General features: G+C 39.0%; 1 protein-coding gene across 24 annotated transcripts in view; it reads right to left on the bottom strand.

Annotated features, from left to right (window-relative positions):
• EPB41L3 (erythrocyte membrane protein band 4.1 like 3) overlaps window positions 1–15,997 on the bottom strand; it is a 128,728-nt gene that overhangs the window by 44,861 nt on the left and 67,870 nt on the right. For all 24 annotated transcript variants that reach the window (XM_079982869.1, XM_079982868.1, XM_079982889.1 and 21 more), the window contains exon 3: window positions 14,603–14,800. In XM_079982869.1, the coding sequence (XP_079838995.1) occupies window positions 14,603–14,656 (54 nt within the window). In that variant the 5' untranslated portion in view covers window positions 14,657–14,800. The remainder of the gene's footprint in view (window positions 1–14,602; window positions 14,801–15,997) is intronic.

Genomic DNA, 15,997 nt, shown 5'->3' with positions numbered 1-15,997 from the left:
AATGTAATTTTTATAACAGTGAATGCATAGGGGTTAAGGAAAACCAAAGCTGATTGTTTCCCCAGGGGTAGGGGTGGTGTTCCTCTTGATCAAAGAACTCTGCACACAGTCCAAGAGAGGATTTCATGGTTGTCTAGATAATGCATTGCCTTCCCTGCACTTGCAAAGGAATTTCCAAACAGCACTGCAATAAGACATTATGGGCCAATTTAAAATGAAGAATTCTTTTTTTCAATACGGCATTCATGACTCAATTACGATTGAGCCAGGGGGACTTTGCTCACCACTAGACGAAATACGTTGGGGTGGAAGAGTTTAAAGAACAAGATAACATAGATGTGATAATATCTAGTAAGATGAATAAGCATGACAACATTTTGAAGGAAATGTAAATTACTGTAGCATGAAAATACATTTTGAAACTTTTGAGATAATTTACCGAGGGGATTAAATGAAAGCAGGGCAAGGATTTTATAAGGCTATCTGGAATCTGGAATAATATTCACTGTTATCTGGCCTGAATTGACCATTTTGAGAATTTTGATAGCATTAACAAAGAATAACACACTCAGGACACAAGCATCAACAATCAAGCAGAACTGCTCCCTGGTCTCCAGCCTTTGACATCTTCACCTCTGCAGCTTAGCCAACCTATAAACAAACCTCAAGCTCCCAAGCTGCCTTCATTGGAGATGCAACTATGGACACTTCTCAGTATGCCCCTCATTCCTTTGTGGCAGATGTCACTGCAAGACGTGCACACTGGCCCAAACACTGGGCGCTGACACTCTTCTCAACAGTTACAAACTGGAGTTCACCTCCAATCTGTCTCCGAGATTCTTGCTGTCTCTGATATCCAACGATCCATAAAAATGCTCCAGTGAACTGCTTTGAGTTTCTGAATCAATATTTTATGCTACAATATGTGCTATCTACATTAAGTGGTAAGAGTTCATGCGCTTTCCTTTAACAGTGCATGTACATTTACCCTTTTGAAGAAACTGTTTCTATTCAGAAAGAAGTTTGAAAATTTTGGGGATATTATATTAGTTTTCAGATTAATCACTATAAAACAGAGTGATTATGTAATGTGTACTCTTGATTATTTAACTGATTTCAGCATTTGTATGTCACCCCAGAACATTTAGCTCTCTGCATGGTTTACAACGAATAGTAAAATAAAAATAGAAATGTAAATATATGAAATAAAACATGAAACCACAAAAACAAAGCTCTTCATACCCCCCCCAAATCAGAAGCACAAATTTAAAAACTGTGAGGCCCAGAATATATAAGATATTTAGGAAGCCTAGCTGAACAGAAATGACTTTGGTGATGAAAATACCACAAAGCTGGTGCCATGAGGGACTCACTGGGGAGGATGTTCCATACCCATAGTGCCACTGCTAGAAAAGCCCCTCTTCCTGATGCCTACCTGCCTCATTTCATTTGGTGAGGGCAACTAAAGCAGGCTAGATCTGAATATAATGCCCTAGAAAATCCAGGAATTATTTTGACTGTACACCCTTCAGACTGAGATTTCTGAACTATTTTGTTTTAGGAAACATAAACACAGCCCCAACTGTTAGGGGAAGATGCCTAAAAACACCCAAAAAGCTTTATAACCGTGAGGTACAAAACATAACAGGAATGCACTATCTGCATTAAAAATAATGAGTAATCTCAACAACATTACAAGTGCCATTCTTAAACTAATTTGTACTGAAACAAAATTATGCTAATTCATTTCATTCCACAGCTTCCCCCAAAGGCTATACATTTAGCCTCAAATTATTAAAGTTCCTCAGAAAGAAATAATGAAAAGGGGGAAGTCACTATGCAATTATCTATAGAGTCCTCAAGAAACCATTTAGGATGATAGAAATGGGCAGCACATAGGAAGAAGAAAATTATGTTTTCCACCAAAGTGTCAACTTTGCCTGAGTTTCCAGGTTATTTTGCAAAAGGGGGAAAAGATTTTATTATCTCCAACTAGAAGACTGAGAAAAATATTAAAAAACCAATAAACGTCTCCAAGGTGAAAAACAACAGGGGACAGATACTCTTTGTGTTCCTTAATTGCCACACATTCTAGATTCAGTTTTCACCAACATAAGGCTTGTACTAAACACCAACTAGTTGACAATCACTTAGGGATGTAAATTGAAGGGATTCAAGACAGATAATTGTCAAGAGCCATGATTGTGGGTTTGTTTTTCTGTAAATCCTTTGCAACACCCTTTTATGTACACCTAGCAAGAAGTTCCAGATCAATTTAACAGGGAACATGATAAATGCTAAAAAGAACTATTTTGGTAATATCTAACACCATATGCTTTCAAATATGGGTCAGTAGCTTGCGGTACTACAGTGTAATTAGACAGTAAGGTAGAGGTACTTGCTTAATTGGAGGAACAAGTGTGATACTTGATTTTTCTGGGATTTTGTTGTCCATTTTAGTATCTGTCAATGCAGATGTGCTAGCTGAAAGACTGTTGGCAGATTATTAAGAAAATTGCTGGGCTCAGAATTATATTAAAATTCAAGGGTGCAATTTGCATCTATTTGCATTTTCATGATGACAGTACAGCACCTTGTCAATTTAAAAGCCAGGCAAGGTCAAAAATCAAAGATGTTTCAGCTGGCAAATCCATATGCTGGCAACAGCTGACTGCTTTGATAAGCAATAAGCAGTTGCTGGTTAAAGGTGTTTTACTGAAGGCCTGCAGGAGGCAGGTGCCTTTTTTAACATGTAACTTTAAGAGGTGCACATTCCTTGGCAGCAAATATACAACAAATGACCAAACATTGAAATTCAAATTACCATCAAAACCCCATTGTGTTGGCTAGGAGAAGATAAGGGAACACAAAACAATGGTTTGCAATATACCAGTTAAATTAGCACTTCATGTAATTTCTGATGTGCATATTCCACTGTGGCTTCATCTGACTTATAACGAGATCAAGCAAACAAAAGTATATGCTTCTTGGAAGCAGATATGCAGGCAACCATGTATATAGCACATATCTCCAAAACGTGTTAATTAATTTATTTAGAAAAAAATGTATGAACTACTTAATCAAAGCTGTATACAGAAAGTAATATAAAATAATTGTCAATGATACGCCCCCAAAAATCAGCTTTTTAAAAAAACAAAAACAAATATGCAACACTAAATTGCATGCCTAGGTAGACTTGTTGAAATAAAAATGAAACAATATAGCGTGGGTGCCTGCCTAAGAAGAAGTGTTCCAAAGCACAGATATTGCCACACTAAAAGATACAATGCTCCACAAAAGAGGAACAAAGACCCAAAAATAGAAGTGGCTGAGTAAGTACATGTGGAGCAAGGTGATCCTTCAAGTAAACTGGCCTCAATCCACTCAGGGCTTTATATACCAATAGGAAAACCTTGAATTTGGCCAGATAATAAAGAGGAAGTCAGTGCAGATCTTTAAGTAAAGGTAATATTGTGGTAAGATCTCAGTCCTGCCAGCAGTTGTGTTGCATTTAGACTGTAACTAAAGAGAACCAAAGGGATTATATTTCAGTTAATAGTTTCCTTCCCTACTAACAGCACAAACCAACTCTAGGCCTGAAAGAATTAAGAGTCTGGCAACACACCATTCAATTATTATTTTTTTAAAAAATCAACGGTGGCAACAGGACTAAATAATTTATTCACCCCAAACCATTATTTATTGTTGCCTTCGCTGAAAAGAAAAGGAGATGGACAAAGAGAGACTCTAGCCCCCCAAGCTCTAGATCAGTGTTTCCCAACCTTGTGCCTCCAGCTGTTTTTGAACTACAACTCCCATCATCCCTGACTAGCAAGACCAGTGGCAAGGGATGATGGGAATTGTAGTCCAAAAACAGCTGGAGGCACAAGGTTGGGAAATACTGCTCTAGATCTTAGTCCCAAAGCATTTTTATGTTCCAGATTGCTTTCACCAATCACTTTTGCAGTTTCCTTTTGCTTCTCAAGTCTTTTAAATGTATTCTTACAATTTTGCCTGTTCTTCTGTCTATTAGGACAATTCTTCACCATTTCACCTTAGCTGCTATTTACATTACAAAATGTGCATATTAATTCCATGAGTACAATTGATGTCTCAAATGGTTTGGCCCCTGACACCAACAATTTGTTTAAAGAGCTGCAATTTTAAAGCTTCTATGGTATAAAAAGTGCTGTATTTTAATCTATTTTAACTGCTGATTTACTGCTGGTTATATTATAAATGATTTGCATTTGTAACATAACTAGCAATAAATTGTATTGTATTGATTTTATAGTCATTTGTATTATATTGAGAGCCGCACTGGCTGAAAAATTGTATACAAATACACAAAATGAGTGAATAAGTAAATGTTTAATATAAGAAAGCAGTCAGTTTAACTAAAGCTAGTCCATGGACCTTAGAATTCAGCTTCTGAACTTTCTCAAGTAACCTTAAGCACCCAACAGCCTAGTACTAATGTATCCTGGCCCATAGCCAACAGCAGCCTGAAGGACCATGGTACCCTGCCCGGGGAGCCCACCACCTCATATATTGAGCAAATCACACTGGCATTGAAAAAAGCAATGAAATCAGAGGCTGAGAAGACATTGCAAGCCTCATGGCATTAGAGGAAAAAGTGGAAACAATAGGGAGGAGGTTTGACTACAGTCCTTTGTTAGTCTGCAAATAAATATATGGGTTATCACAATTTGCAGCAAACAATGTTAAACATTAACTCATTAGTATAAAGTAATTTGTCTTCTAATATCTATCTATCTACACACACACACACAGGTAACTAACAACTTACACACATTTAACTTGTGTGTGTTCAGCACTTGGCAGATAAATAACTAAATTAATATGCGGAAAGTGGGCAGGGTTCTGAGAAAAATGACTTTGGCAATCCCACCCGCCATTGAACCCAGTAGGTTTGGACTTTATGTGCAATCCCCAGAGTGTAAGTTGAGAACTGCCTGTATGCGTATGTCATTTACAATACCAATAATTTAATGTCACAGTTCTTAAACAGAGTTTTCTTCCTTTTTATGTATCCTTTTGAAGAATGTCACAGTTCTTAAACAGTTTTCTTCATTTTTATGTATGCTTTTGAAGATATGTATCGGTTTGAAAATGGCTTAATATACAGCACCCACATAATTTAGCAATAATGATTGAAGTATGCGAGGAAATATTGACTACAAATTAAACATCTGGTGGATTATTATAAATGCCTATTATTCAGTTTAAATACTAGGGTATACTTTGGGGGATTTCTTAGGACAGAGAAATAATGAAGAGATAAAGCAATTTTACAAGCTAATTGTTCTCCCTAAACTGTTTGTGTCTCGGACTTTTGCACTGGGAGAATGTTTAATAGAGTACAAGCTCAAGACTATGGCTCATTATATGACAATCTCTACAGAGTGTTTCTCAGCTACAAAGGGAACAATGGGACCTGCCATTTGCCATATAACCAATAAAGAATCTACACCATAGATAGATGCTCTGAAGCAACAAGCCCTTCAAAGTGTTCAAAGAGTGCTGTCATTCCCCTTTCAGTCTTCCTCTTCAGGGTAAACATGCCAAATCCCTTCACCAATTTTTCATAGGAAGGGGTATCCAGAATGTGAGAATCTTCACTACCCTTCTATGGATCCCATCCAAACTTCCTGTATCTATCTTAAAGTAAAGCATCCAGAAGTGGGCACTGTGCTGCTGAAGATGACTGTGTAATGCAGAATAAAGTGGACCTAAAATGAAATCAGCAAAGAAATAGGTCACACCACCTAGGCCAGTGAGCAAACTTCTAGACTAAATAAGAACATGGGTCCATCCAGACTGAAAGAAGAAACAGAATGCAGTATAGACATTATATTACCAGGTAGCAAAGAGGAATCAATAAGCATATCACACACACACCCTGTGAGAAATAGAAAGAAATATACACACACAAAAATACACACACCTGTCTATGTAGGGCAAGGACAGTTAACCTTTTTTCTGTCAAAGGAAATTGAGGACTGGCCACCTCTCAGAGGGTGACATACCAGCGGTGGCTGTGGCCAATGCACATGTGTGGAGGTACACACACAGCATACAGATAGGCAGGAAGGCATGCATGCACACAGAGTCACACATTCGGGCATGCAACACTGCAATGAAGACTTTAAAATGCTTTGGTTCTGCTCTCTCACAGCAGTGCTAGAGTGGGAGGCTTTCCTACTCAGCTCTGCATCTAGATCAAAGTGAAAGCATTTCTCAATTGCAGTGCTAAGAAGTGAGGCAATCCTACCTCAGCACTGTAATGGAGAAGAAAAACAAATCAACGTGTTCAATCATTCAATCAACACATTCAAATGTATTCTTGCCTGGCAAAGGCACCTGTTCTGCTCTTCTGGTTTGGTACTACTGCAAAAAAGAAAAGAAAGAAAGCTTTCCTTCCTGTTTCCTGAGCTCGAAAACCTTGCAATTGTACCATTGGGAGGGAGAAGTGCCTTTGTAGGGGAAACTGAGCACTGGTGATACCCCTCAAGTATCCCTCAGCAGAACATTTTTTAAACAATTAATTGCCAAATTATTGAGGGTCCTGGGAGCCACCCAAACTGCTTGGGGGGGGCACATTCAGCCCATGGGCCACAGATCACATACCCTGATCTAGGGTCAGGCAGTAAATATAAACAACTTGAAACATCACTTTACCCATCCTAAACCAACTATAATGATCCCTTTAGTGAAGAAAAGCCTGAAGGTTTAGCCAGTTGTCAGGAACACTTTGTCTGGAATACAGTAATAGCACATGTCCACCACTTCCAGTTGACTGATTTCAATGTTTACAGTAGGTCAGTCATATGAACTGTTGACTTCTGGGCAGAAACAATTTAACTGCACAAGTTCCTTTCTTGTGATATAGGCATTTAAAAGCCCGAAAAGCTAACAACGTTCCACCAAACTTTGCTCTTAATGCAGGAGGTCTAGGTCAAGAGTTTGCAAGCAGAACAGTATGTAAAATTTAAGGGAGTGAATATTCAGAGTATGCCTCTATTTGCATTTCTCCCCTTTCCCAATACTAATATAGCCTTTTTGTAACAATAGTGGAGTGTCCCATCCTATACCGGCCTAATCTAAATAGCAGGTTTGCTCATGTGTGTGTGAGTGAGAGAGAGTGCACACAGGTGACAAGATTAATACTACCCATTTTCATTTTAAATCCCATGAGATTTATGACACACTGTTGCATAACTATTTCTTGCAGTAAAAATGTCACTGCACATATACATTCCCTAGCATTAGAACATAGGAAGATGGCTTATATACAAACTTTTACTGACTAAACACCCATTAGCTTGTTCAATTAGCTTGGTATTGTCTACACTGACTTGCAGGGTCTCATAGACTTGGGACTTTCTGCATGCAAGGCAAATGTTCTGTCCCTGATAGTCTTGTAGTGAATTCTCTCAGTGCAAATATAGAAAATACAGAATTACCATATAGCCTTGTGTCTGAATGCTGAAACACCTACCCTTTGAGAATGGATGGTAAAGTTTGACTAAGGAGCTTACTGCTAACGTTCTTCTATCAGTTATTATTCCATCAAAATATGAGTTTTGTCACTTAAGAACTGCAGGCAGTCAACAGATTAATAACATTTAAACTAATTGGATTCCGCTAAGAAATGGAAATACCAATAAATGAGGTAATAATAATAATAATAATAATAATAATAATAATAATATGCAATACTTTAAAGACTTGTAAAAATTCACTGAGTTATCCTGGTACTGCCACACAAGGAACCCTCCTTTAAAACAGTTGCAACACAGGCAGCTATTGGTGCATCATCTTTGGCACTGATTTGCAAACTCAGGGTTAGCTGAAAATCCTTTGAACATTCTTAATCAAAATCCTAAAATACCCTTGGTTCAGTTCTGTCAGGAAAAAAATGCTTCACAAATGCACAGACATTCCTTACTATGTGGCTTGTAAGGAAGAGCAAGGTGGCAATTTATACATATTCATGGGAGTAATCCCCATTGAACTTAATGGCTCTTACTTCTGAGCAAATGTGCACATGATTGCACTGTAAACCTTACACATGCAGGCTAGGTTGTTGGCCTGAATTAACACCTTGTTTCTATCAGGGCATTTATTCCAGACTATTTTCCTTTGTTCTCCTTCTTCATTCACAGGCCATTGCGTGCATGCCAGCAAATGAATTATCTTGAATAAAATATTCATTTGTTCTAAGCATAAAGACACAAAGAGAAGTAGCGTTTGGCATTTCTGGCCATGTTGTTCTTAGGCCACAATAATAGTTTTGCCATGTAATGTAGAAATCCCATAACAAAAACTTGGTGACAACCTTTCTTGCTACTCAACTGGCAACAGCTTAACTCATTCAAGCAGCAAACTAAAATGTTAAATATCTGTTACCTAAAATGTGACGTGGGAACCATTAATTCTTGTCTTCTAGTTATCCAAAATAATGGCCTGTAGTAACATGCCTGTAGCACAATGAGTAGCTTATTTTTGTTTTAGAAAGAGCTTAGTTCAATAATACTGTTTCAATAATACTGTTTCAATTTCAATTTCAATTTGTGGACTACAAATGTAGATATTTTAAACACACATTCTTTTGCTACTCTATCATAGATTGTTTCTTTATTCCATATAGCATGTTTGGATCTGTCTGTATTAAAAACGATCCTTGCTGTGCAATTTAAAAACTTGCTTAAAATGTAATGCTTATGATATGAAGGAATAGAACAGCACAATTCTATGCATTGTTTACCCCAATGTAAGCCCCACTAAATACCATGTGTGTACAGGATTGCAGTCTACAACCTCCACTGAATCTCATACTGCCTCTGTGTTGCAAGTACACATTAATGTAAATGAAGCTTCATTATAAATAAACGTCTTATGATCAGTTAGAAAGTGTTGATAATACTCAGTTAAGGGTTTCTGATTTTTCCATTTAATTTCACACACACCCTTTAATCCTTTAAACAACAACAAAAAAATAGTGCTGGAGACAAATGGCAATGCTAACAATTTACCCAGCAACACAGTTGCATTATATCTGCATTTAAAATGTCTTCTTCTAATAGATTTTCAGTGTGCAGATCAATGTCCCACACTTTTGTATATTATAGTAACAATCATACAAGTGTCAGTGACATTGTATAATATGGCACACTTTCTATTGGGGCCAAGAGTTTATTTTTAATAACCCTTGAGCTCACAATCCTAAAAAGCCAGCACTAATCTAAACAGAAAAAAGCCCCAACAACCAAAGGATTGCTAAATCCCAATAAGAAGATTGGTGACCTAGTCCTCATTTTGGAATCAGACCAAATTAGGGCCTTTTCTCATGACATCAGCAACAGAGCTCTCAGCAGGCCTAGTATTATGAACTAAAACTGTAATATTCAGGACGGTTTCTTAAATTTTATGAAATTACACATGCAGGGGCAGAAACAAACATGTAGACACACATCCTCACACATACAAGCTACCCACACCACTCATGGTTTTATAATCTGTCTGAAGCAATTGGTATGCAACAGACCCACGTTAGTTACTCCAGCCTCTCTCTCAAGAATCCCAGTGCGGCAACCCTTGTAGCGTGAATTCAAAGTTCTAACCTGTAACCTGCTCTAAAGCTGCTGTGCAGTTAAGAGTGGGCAATAAATATTTTAAATAAAAAGAGATGGACGGGGAAAGAGAGAAAAGGCAATTCAGGCACAATTTTTAGAATAAGTGGATTGAATGGAACAGTCCAGGGAGAAAATAAGCCCAATTGAGCTGGTCCCCCTGCTAACTCACTTTCAATCTTGCCCAGGTGGTATCTCTCCCTTTGTAATGGCTACTGCTGGCTGGTAGCTGAAGGAAAGAGGAGCCACTTCCAAGTTGGCAAACTTCCATTTCTCCCTGTGCTGTTGTAGTCTGTTGAGTGGAATGGCAGCTAAAAGCTGTATATTGTTCGAGAAATATTAGCAAGAAATGTTTCGCTGGTAGTACTTGAATCTTGTAAGATCCATAGACAAGAAATTTAATATGAAAGCTCACAAAGATGAGTGTAGCATAACAAGCTTGTTATCAATATAAGCTAATGCTGGCAAGATTGTCTGTTGTATGTCAAAATATTTTGGGTTTTAGAAATAACAACGTTAAATAGTAAATTTGCCTAATTGTACTCATGATTCACTCAAACTGGTCAGATTCTAATGCATGAGTTGTTAACACGGCTCTGGCAGGCATTCCCTGGTGCTCACAGGGGCCTGTTCCACACACTCCAATCTGGCTGAAATGGGGCTTGAAAGAAACCTTGTAAAATAGTCAATAGAAGGCAGAGTTCGAGAGGGAAGACAGTTCTGTTAGAAAATGTGGATTCTGCTTCCAGTCAATATGAGAGCATATTTACCACCACATGAACCTCCATTTCAAAAAAGAGAATTAAAAATGGGGAAAAAGTTATAGATATTTTGTTAAATCCGGTTATGAAAAACTGTAACAGACACAGTAATATACAGTTTACCTCAAATGTCAATGCAGCTAAGAACATCTCAGGCCAGGCAAGCAAAAGGTAGGTAATTTGCTAGCAGTGGGATGGTGGCAGCAGCAGCAGAAATGGTAGTGGATGGGATCAGAAGTACTTCACACTCTTTCTCTTCCAGCCTTCTCTTCCCCACTTGATGCTTCCTCAGCTGGTTAAATCTCACCACCACCATGTGATTCTCATCATGACTGGTGTCATGCTACTATTAAGGCCCCCCCCCCATAAGCTTAATAACAGCATGAATGCACAGGGCACGTAATTTCAATCAGAACTATAGATTTAAAGATTTAAAGCTCCTGAGATGCTTCCTCTTCTCCCTCCCTGCTGGGTTGGCTAGTTACACAGAAACAAATACCCTTCTTTTCCATTGGAGGTCCTTGTTGCACCAACTAGCTTAGTCACAGAATAAAGGTAAAGGTAAAGGTAAAGGTAAAGGTAAAGGTCTTGACAGACTCTGGGGTTGTGCGCCCATCTCACTTAAGAGGCCAGGGGCCAGCGCTGTCCGGAGACACTTCCGGGTCACGTGGCCAGCGTGACATCGCTGCTCTGGCGAGCCAGAGCCGCACACGGAAACGCCGTTTACCTTCCCGCTGGTAAGCGGTCCCTATTTATCTACTTGCACCCGGAGGTGCTTTCGAACTGCTAGGTTGGCAGGCGCTGGGACCGAGCAGCGGGAGCACACCCCGCCGCAGGGATTCGAACCGCTGACCTTTCGATTGGCAAGCCCTAGGCGCTGAGGCTTTAACCCACAGCGCCACCTGCGTCCCGAGGAGTCACAGAATAGAATGAAACAAAACCAGGTTTTCCAATAATTCAAGGAGAAAATAATCTGACTTGGCACAATATGACCACTGTGTTCCAAGATGTGTGTGCTGTGGGAGGAGGGGTGGACGGCCATGCCATTCAGTGAAGGAAGTGAAGGAAGCTAGACACAGACCTTTTTATAGCCTCTGTTCCTTCATCCCCAACTGAACCTGGTGTGTTGCATAGTTGTTTCTGTGTTGGATATGTTTTGCTTTTAGAAGTTTTAATTGTTTTATCACCTGTGTGCTTGCTGCCATGGGTTCCTTTGGGATAGAAATTTAATAAAGTTCTGGTTGCTTGCCTTGGTCATGCCTTCCAGGAAGGAGAGGGAAATCCTATCCCTGTTTTATATTGTAAGAGACTCTTGACCTATGCTGCTACCAGTGCTGACAAACCTAGAAAGCACATTTTTGACTGAGAATCTATTGACCTTTATACACAACAAAATCTTGCAGGCTTACATGACCAACATTTACATTACTCTGTCAATGCACACCCACACTTGGGATTTCCCCCTCCATTTGAAGAGAAACTCAAATATGAATACACTGATTTGTTATTTTCAGCGTCCTGTTTTCAACAAAGGCCAACCAGATAACTTCAAGATACTGGCCATAAAGGAAACAGCTCCCCAATCATGTTGTCTCCTGCTTGCGGGCATCCCACTGAGATCTGGTTGGACACTGTCACAACAGGATGCTGGACCAAATTGTATTTGGCCTGATATAGCAGGGCTCTTCTTATTTTCTATGTCCCCTCTGGCATCATATGCCCCTAGCAGGACCAGCAAGGTTCTGGGTGAGACCTTGGAGGAAGAGCTGGTCCAATTATTAATCCCACTTAAGGAAGCCACAGTTCTGAAGGAATCAACACAAACTGGCTGGCATCAGCACCAACCCACTCCCCGCACTCAGAATCAGAACTCTGATAGAAGGTCAGGAAGGGGTACAGCAGTTAAACCAGCTATAAACCTGCTTAGTTGGAACATAGCCAGAATTGAAGCAACACCATACCCTGCTATGCTCTCTGCTGGACAACTATATTATCCTTAATATCTTGACATCTCATCCCTAGACAGCTCATTGGTCTCTCTGAATTCTGAGCCATGTGTTAGGGATGGCTGGAATGGGATCCCTGGTATTCAGTGGCAACTGGTATTCAGTGGTAGACATCCTATAAACTAAATCATTTAGTTATAGCAGCTAATAGCCACTGATACACCTCTCATCCACATTTTTTAAAGTTCCCCGTTAGGATGTGATGTCAAAACAAAATAAAAGAAAAAAATTCCTTCCAGTAGCACCTTAAAGACCAACTAAGTTAGTTCTAGGTATGAGCTTTCGTGTGTATGCACACTTCTTCAGATACCAAATATTCGTTATACACATGAAAGCTCATACCTAGAACTAACTTAGTTGGTCTTTAAGGTGCTACTGGAAGGAATTTTTTTCTTTTATTTTGTTTTGACTATGGCAGACCAACACGGCTACCTATCTGTAACAGGATGTGATGTGGCAGGCTTGACAGCTGTGCCTGATGAGCTGCCCATCAACTGGAAGGCCCCTTCTCCTTAACATAATCTAGGGGACGGGGCGGGGGGGGGGAGAGAAAGAGAGCAAGCGAGCACACAGCTTCACTGACAGTTGAGACATGTCAGAGAAGCTAGGTGACGTCTCCCAAACCTGTCCTTGTTACACACACAACTGTTCTAAGCCTTCACTTGAGACCCTAGGGATAGGAATAAGGTAGGTAGGAATTGTTAACAAGCTTGTTTGCATTAGAACTGGAATGTATGTTCTATAAGCTAACCCTTTTTTCCAATCGTCAAGCTCTGTCCTTTTAGTCTAGGAATAATGTTAAGCACTATTTTCAGAATTTGGTGGAACTGTGGTGGACTCCTGACTGGAGAAATATTTCCCTGCTGTCTTCTCCCTTGATGCCTGACCTTCTACCCTGCTCACATTGTTCTGATTTATAAGAAATAAGGGTGCTCTCATTCCAAGCAGAGAAAAGTAGCAAAACAAGGAGTAGTGGCATTAACTGCACTGGGGCAGAAATAGGATGTGTTTTGCTTTTTATTTAAAGTTGGAGAGCCTCCTAGGTCAAAGGCGTTGGGCATCAAGTTTCCCTTTTAAAGTAATCATCACCATAGCTTGTGATCACAAATTTCCATATGAACTAAGCATTGTGAATAAGTACTTTTCTTCTGAACTGTTTGTTAATCAATTTCAGTTGGTGACTCTGAATTCTACTACTGTCAGATAAAAGGTCCCTAGTCATTTTCTCTACATAGGCAAACTTTCACAAGCCTCTATCCCAGCCCATTATACTTTTCATAAACTACTATCATGTCCCCACACTCAGTTACCTTTCTTCCTAAGCTAAAAAGCCTCTACATTTCCTCATTAGGAAGGTGGTCCAACCACACACACACACACACACACACACACACACACACACACATATATATATATATATATATATATATATATATATATACACATATATATATATAAATAATGGAGAGCACTACAAATACACCCACAACATATATTTATTATACTGTACAGGCATTACAATCTTGGTGGCAGTTTTATTTCCAGTCTATTTCCCAATAATCCCTAGCACAGAATTGGCTTTTTTTACCACTGCCTCACAAGGATGCCTTTGATGCTATACAAACTGCTTGCTCTTTCTGAACAGTTATCACCAAGATCCATACCCTGAGAATAAAAGTGTGAAATTCTAGACAGGCCTTTCTTTGAAGAGCATGTGAACCAAAAGTCTCTTGACTGATAGAAAGCCTGAAACAGCACACTTCAGATAGATTCAGACACAGCTATAGAATCCAACTGCGGTACAGAATAACCAGCAGTTCCCGATCTGTATCGTTACTGTCTCTTTTCCTTGCTGGTGTTTCCTGCTGCTCTGTACTCTCACTGCTCATCAATATCACAAGGGCAAATATATTTTGAGGGAAAGGCTGAATTGCTAGGTGAATTATCACATAGAGCCTTGGGAGAAGGATTATTCAATTTCTGTTTTTGTTTTCTACTGCCAGTATTCCAGACTGAATACACACAAACCACATGCTTTTATAAGCATATTTCCTTTCTTACAGGTACTCTCCTTCTGATATAAAAGAGAAGTAAGTTTCCTTTGCAACCAGCCTTCACCAAATAAACACCTTAGATCATATATAGTAAAAAATCTTCCTCCCTCCCTTCCAGTATTTACCTCCACTTCACAGCCATATTCTGAGCCATCTAGAAGGATTACTTTGCACTGCATATTTTTCGGTTTTTTGACAATCTTGAGAGGAGATCTGGAAAGCTTGCTTGAGGATGATTTCTGAGAGAGCTTGTCGTCTTCAAACTGCTGGTATTCCAGTTGTTTTGCTGCAGCAGCAGCAAATTCGCGTTCTTTGTCACTGCCCTACAAAGAGAACATAGGGAGATTAAGTTCTAATTTCAGATTAAAAAAATGTGGCCGATTGCAGCAAGCTTTCAGAATCACAAGGTACAATCAGACATCCCTTACAGAGGACTAGTTAGAGCCACATTTTGAAACTGCAACGTAACTGCAGTGCAGATAAATTTCATTCAATGTTTCGAAAAGCTTTTCTAATCAATGAAACTGCTGCTCCATTTTATAACTGCTAATTCATGGTGTATAGTGTTAAGAAGAATCATTTCAGCATATGACATATATTAACCTTTGCAGGAGTCTTTATATTTCTAATAATTTAGTTTTTTCATCATAGGTACACACACAAAAATTACATTTAACAGATCAGATTTGATTATTTATTTTTATTTCATAAAATGTATATACCACTTGATTGTAGAAAAGCCACAAAGCAGTTTTTTTTAAAAAAGATATAACAATAAAACTATTTTTAAGAATTTGCAACTATAATTTTAAACATACAGAAGGTTAAAACTGCAGTGAAATAGACTAAATTAAAATGCCTACAAACTTTCTAAACATCTGGGCAGAGCTGATAATTCATAATGCATAAAAAGGAGTCTGAGTTTAAAAGATCCAATGTGACATATGGTTGAATGCAATATGCCCCCTTTCAGGAAAGAAGGGGATGACGATTATAGTCCAGCCAACACAGTTTGCTCTGCCCACCTGGCAGTTACATTCCAATGCCATTGCCACTTTAGTAGCAGCTAACTCTGTACACAGCTCTTCCACAACCAGTTCAGAAGCAACATTTCAGCAGCAACTGAAATGTAGTAATACGTTAGTTAAAGCTTAGAAATTTAATCTTATTTTCATCTGGCCATCATAAAAAATCAAATCTGATTCAGCTCGAAATGACTTCATAGTAAGTCAGCAGCCTGCAGAACTGACATCCATCACAAATTAATCCTCCAAGTCCGTTTCCTTCATTGTAACAAGTCTCCATGAGAATGAATCAAATCTGGCCAAAAGCCTTAATCTGCTTTCAGAGCCAAAGAATTGTGTGTTGCACAATATGTGGGAAAGTGCAGGGCTTCACTGAATATAGTAAAGCACATGGTGAGAGGAATTACATTTGCTTGTGAAAACTAGTGGGTGGTGCAGAGAAAACAGAGATATATACACACACAAACCAGCTGGTAATGTTTAGTTTGAACTATA

This window comes from Podarcis cretensis (genome assembly GCF_951804945.1).
Source record: "Podarcis cretensis genome assembly, chromosome: 7".
Taxonomy (NCBI): Eukaryota; Metazoa; Chordata; class Lepidosauria; order Squamata; family Lacertidae; genus Podarcis; species Podarcis cretensis.
This window is presented reverse-complemented; position numbering and strand designations above follow the sequence as displayed.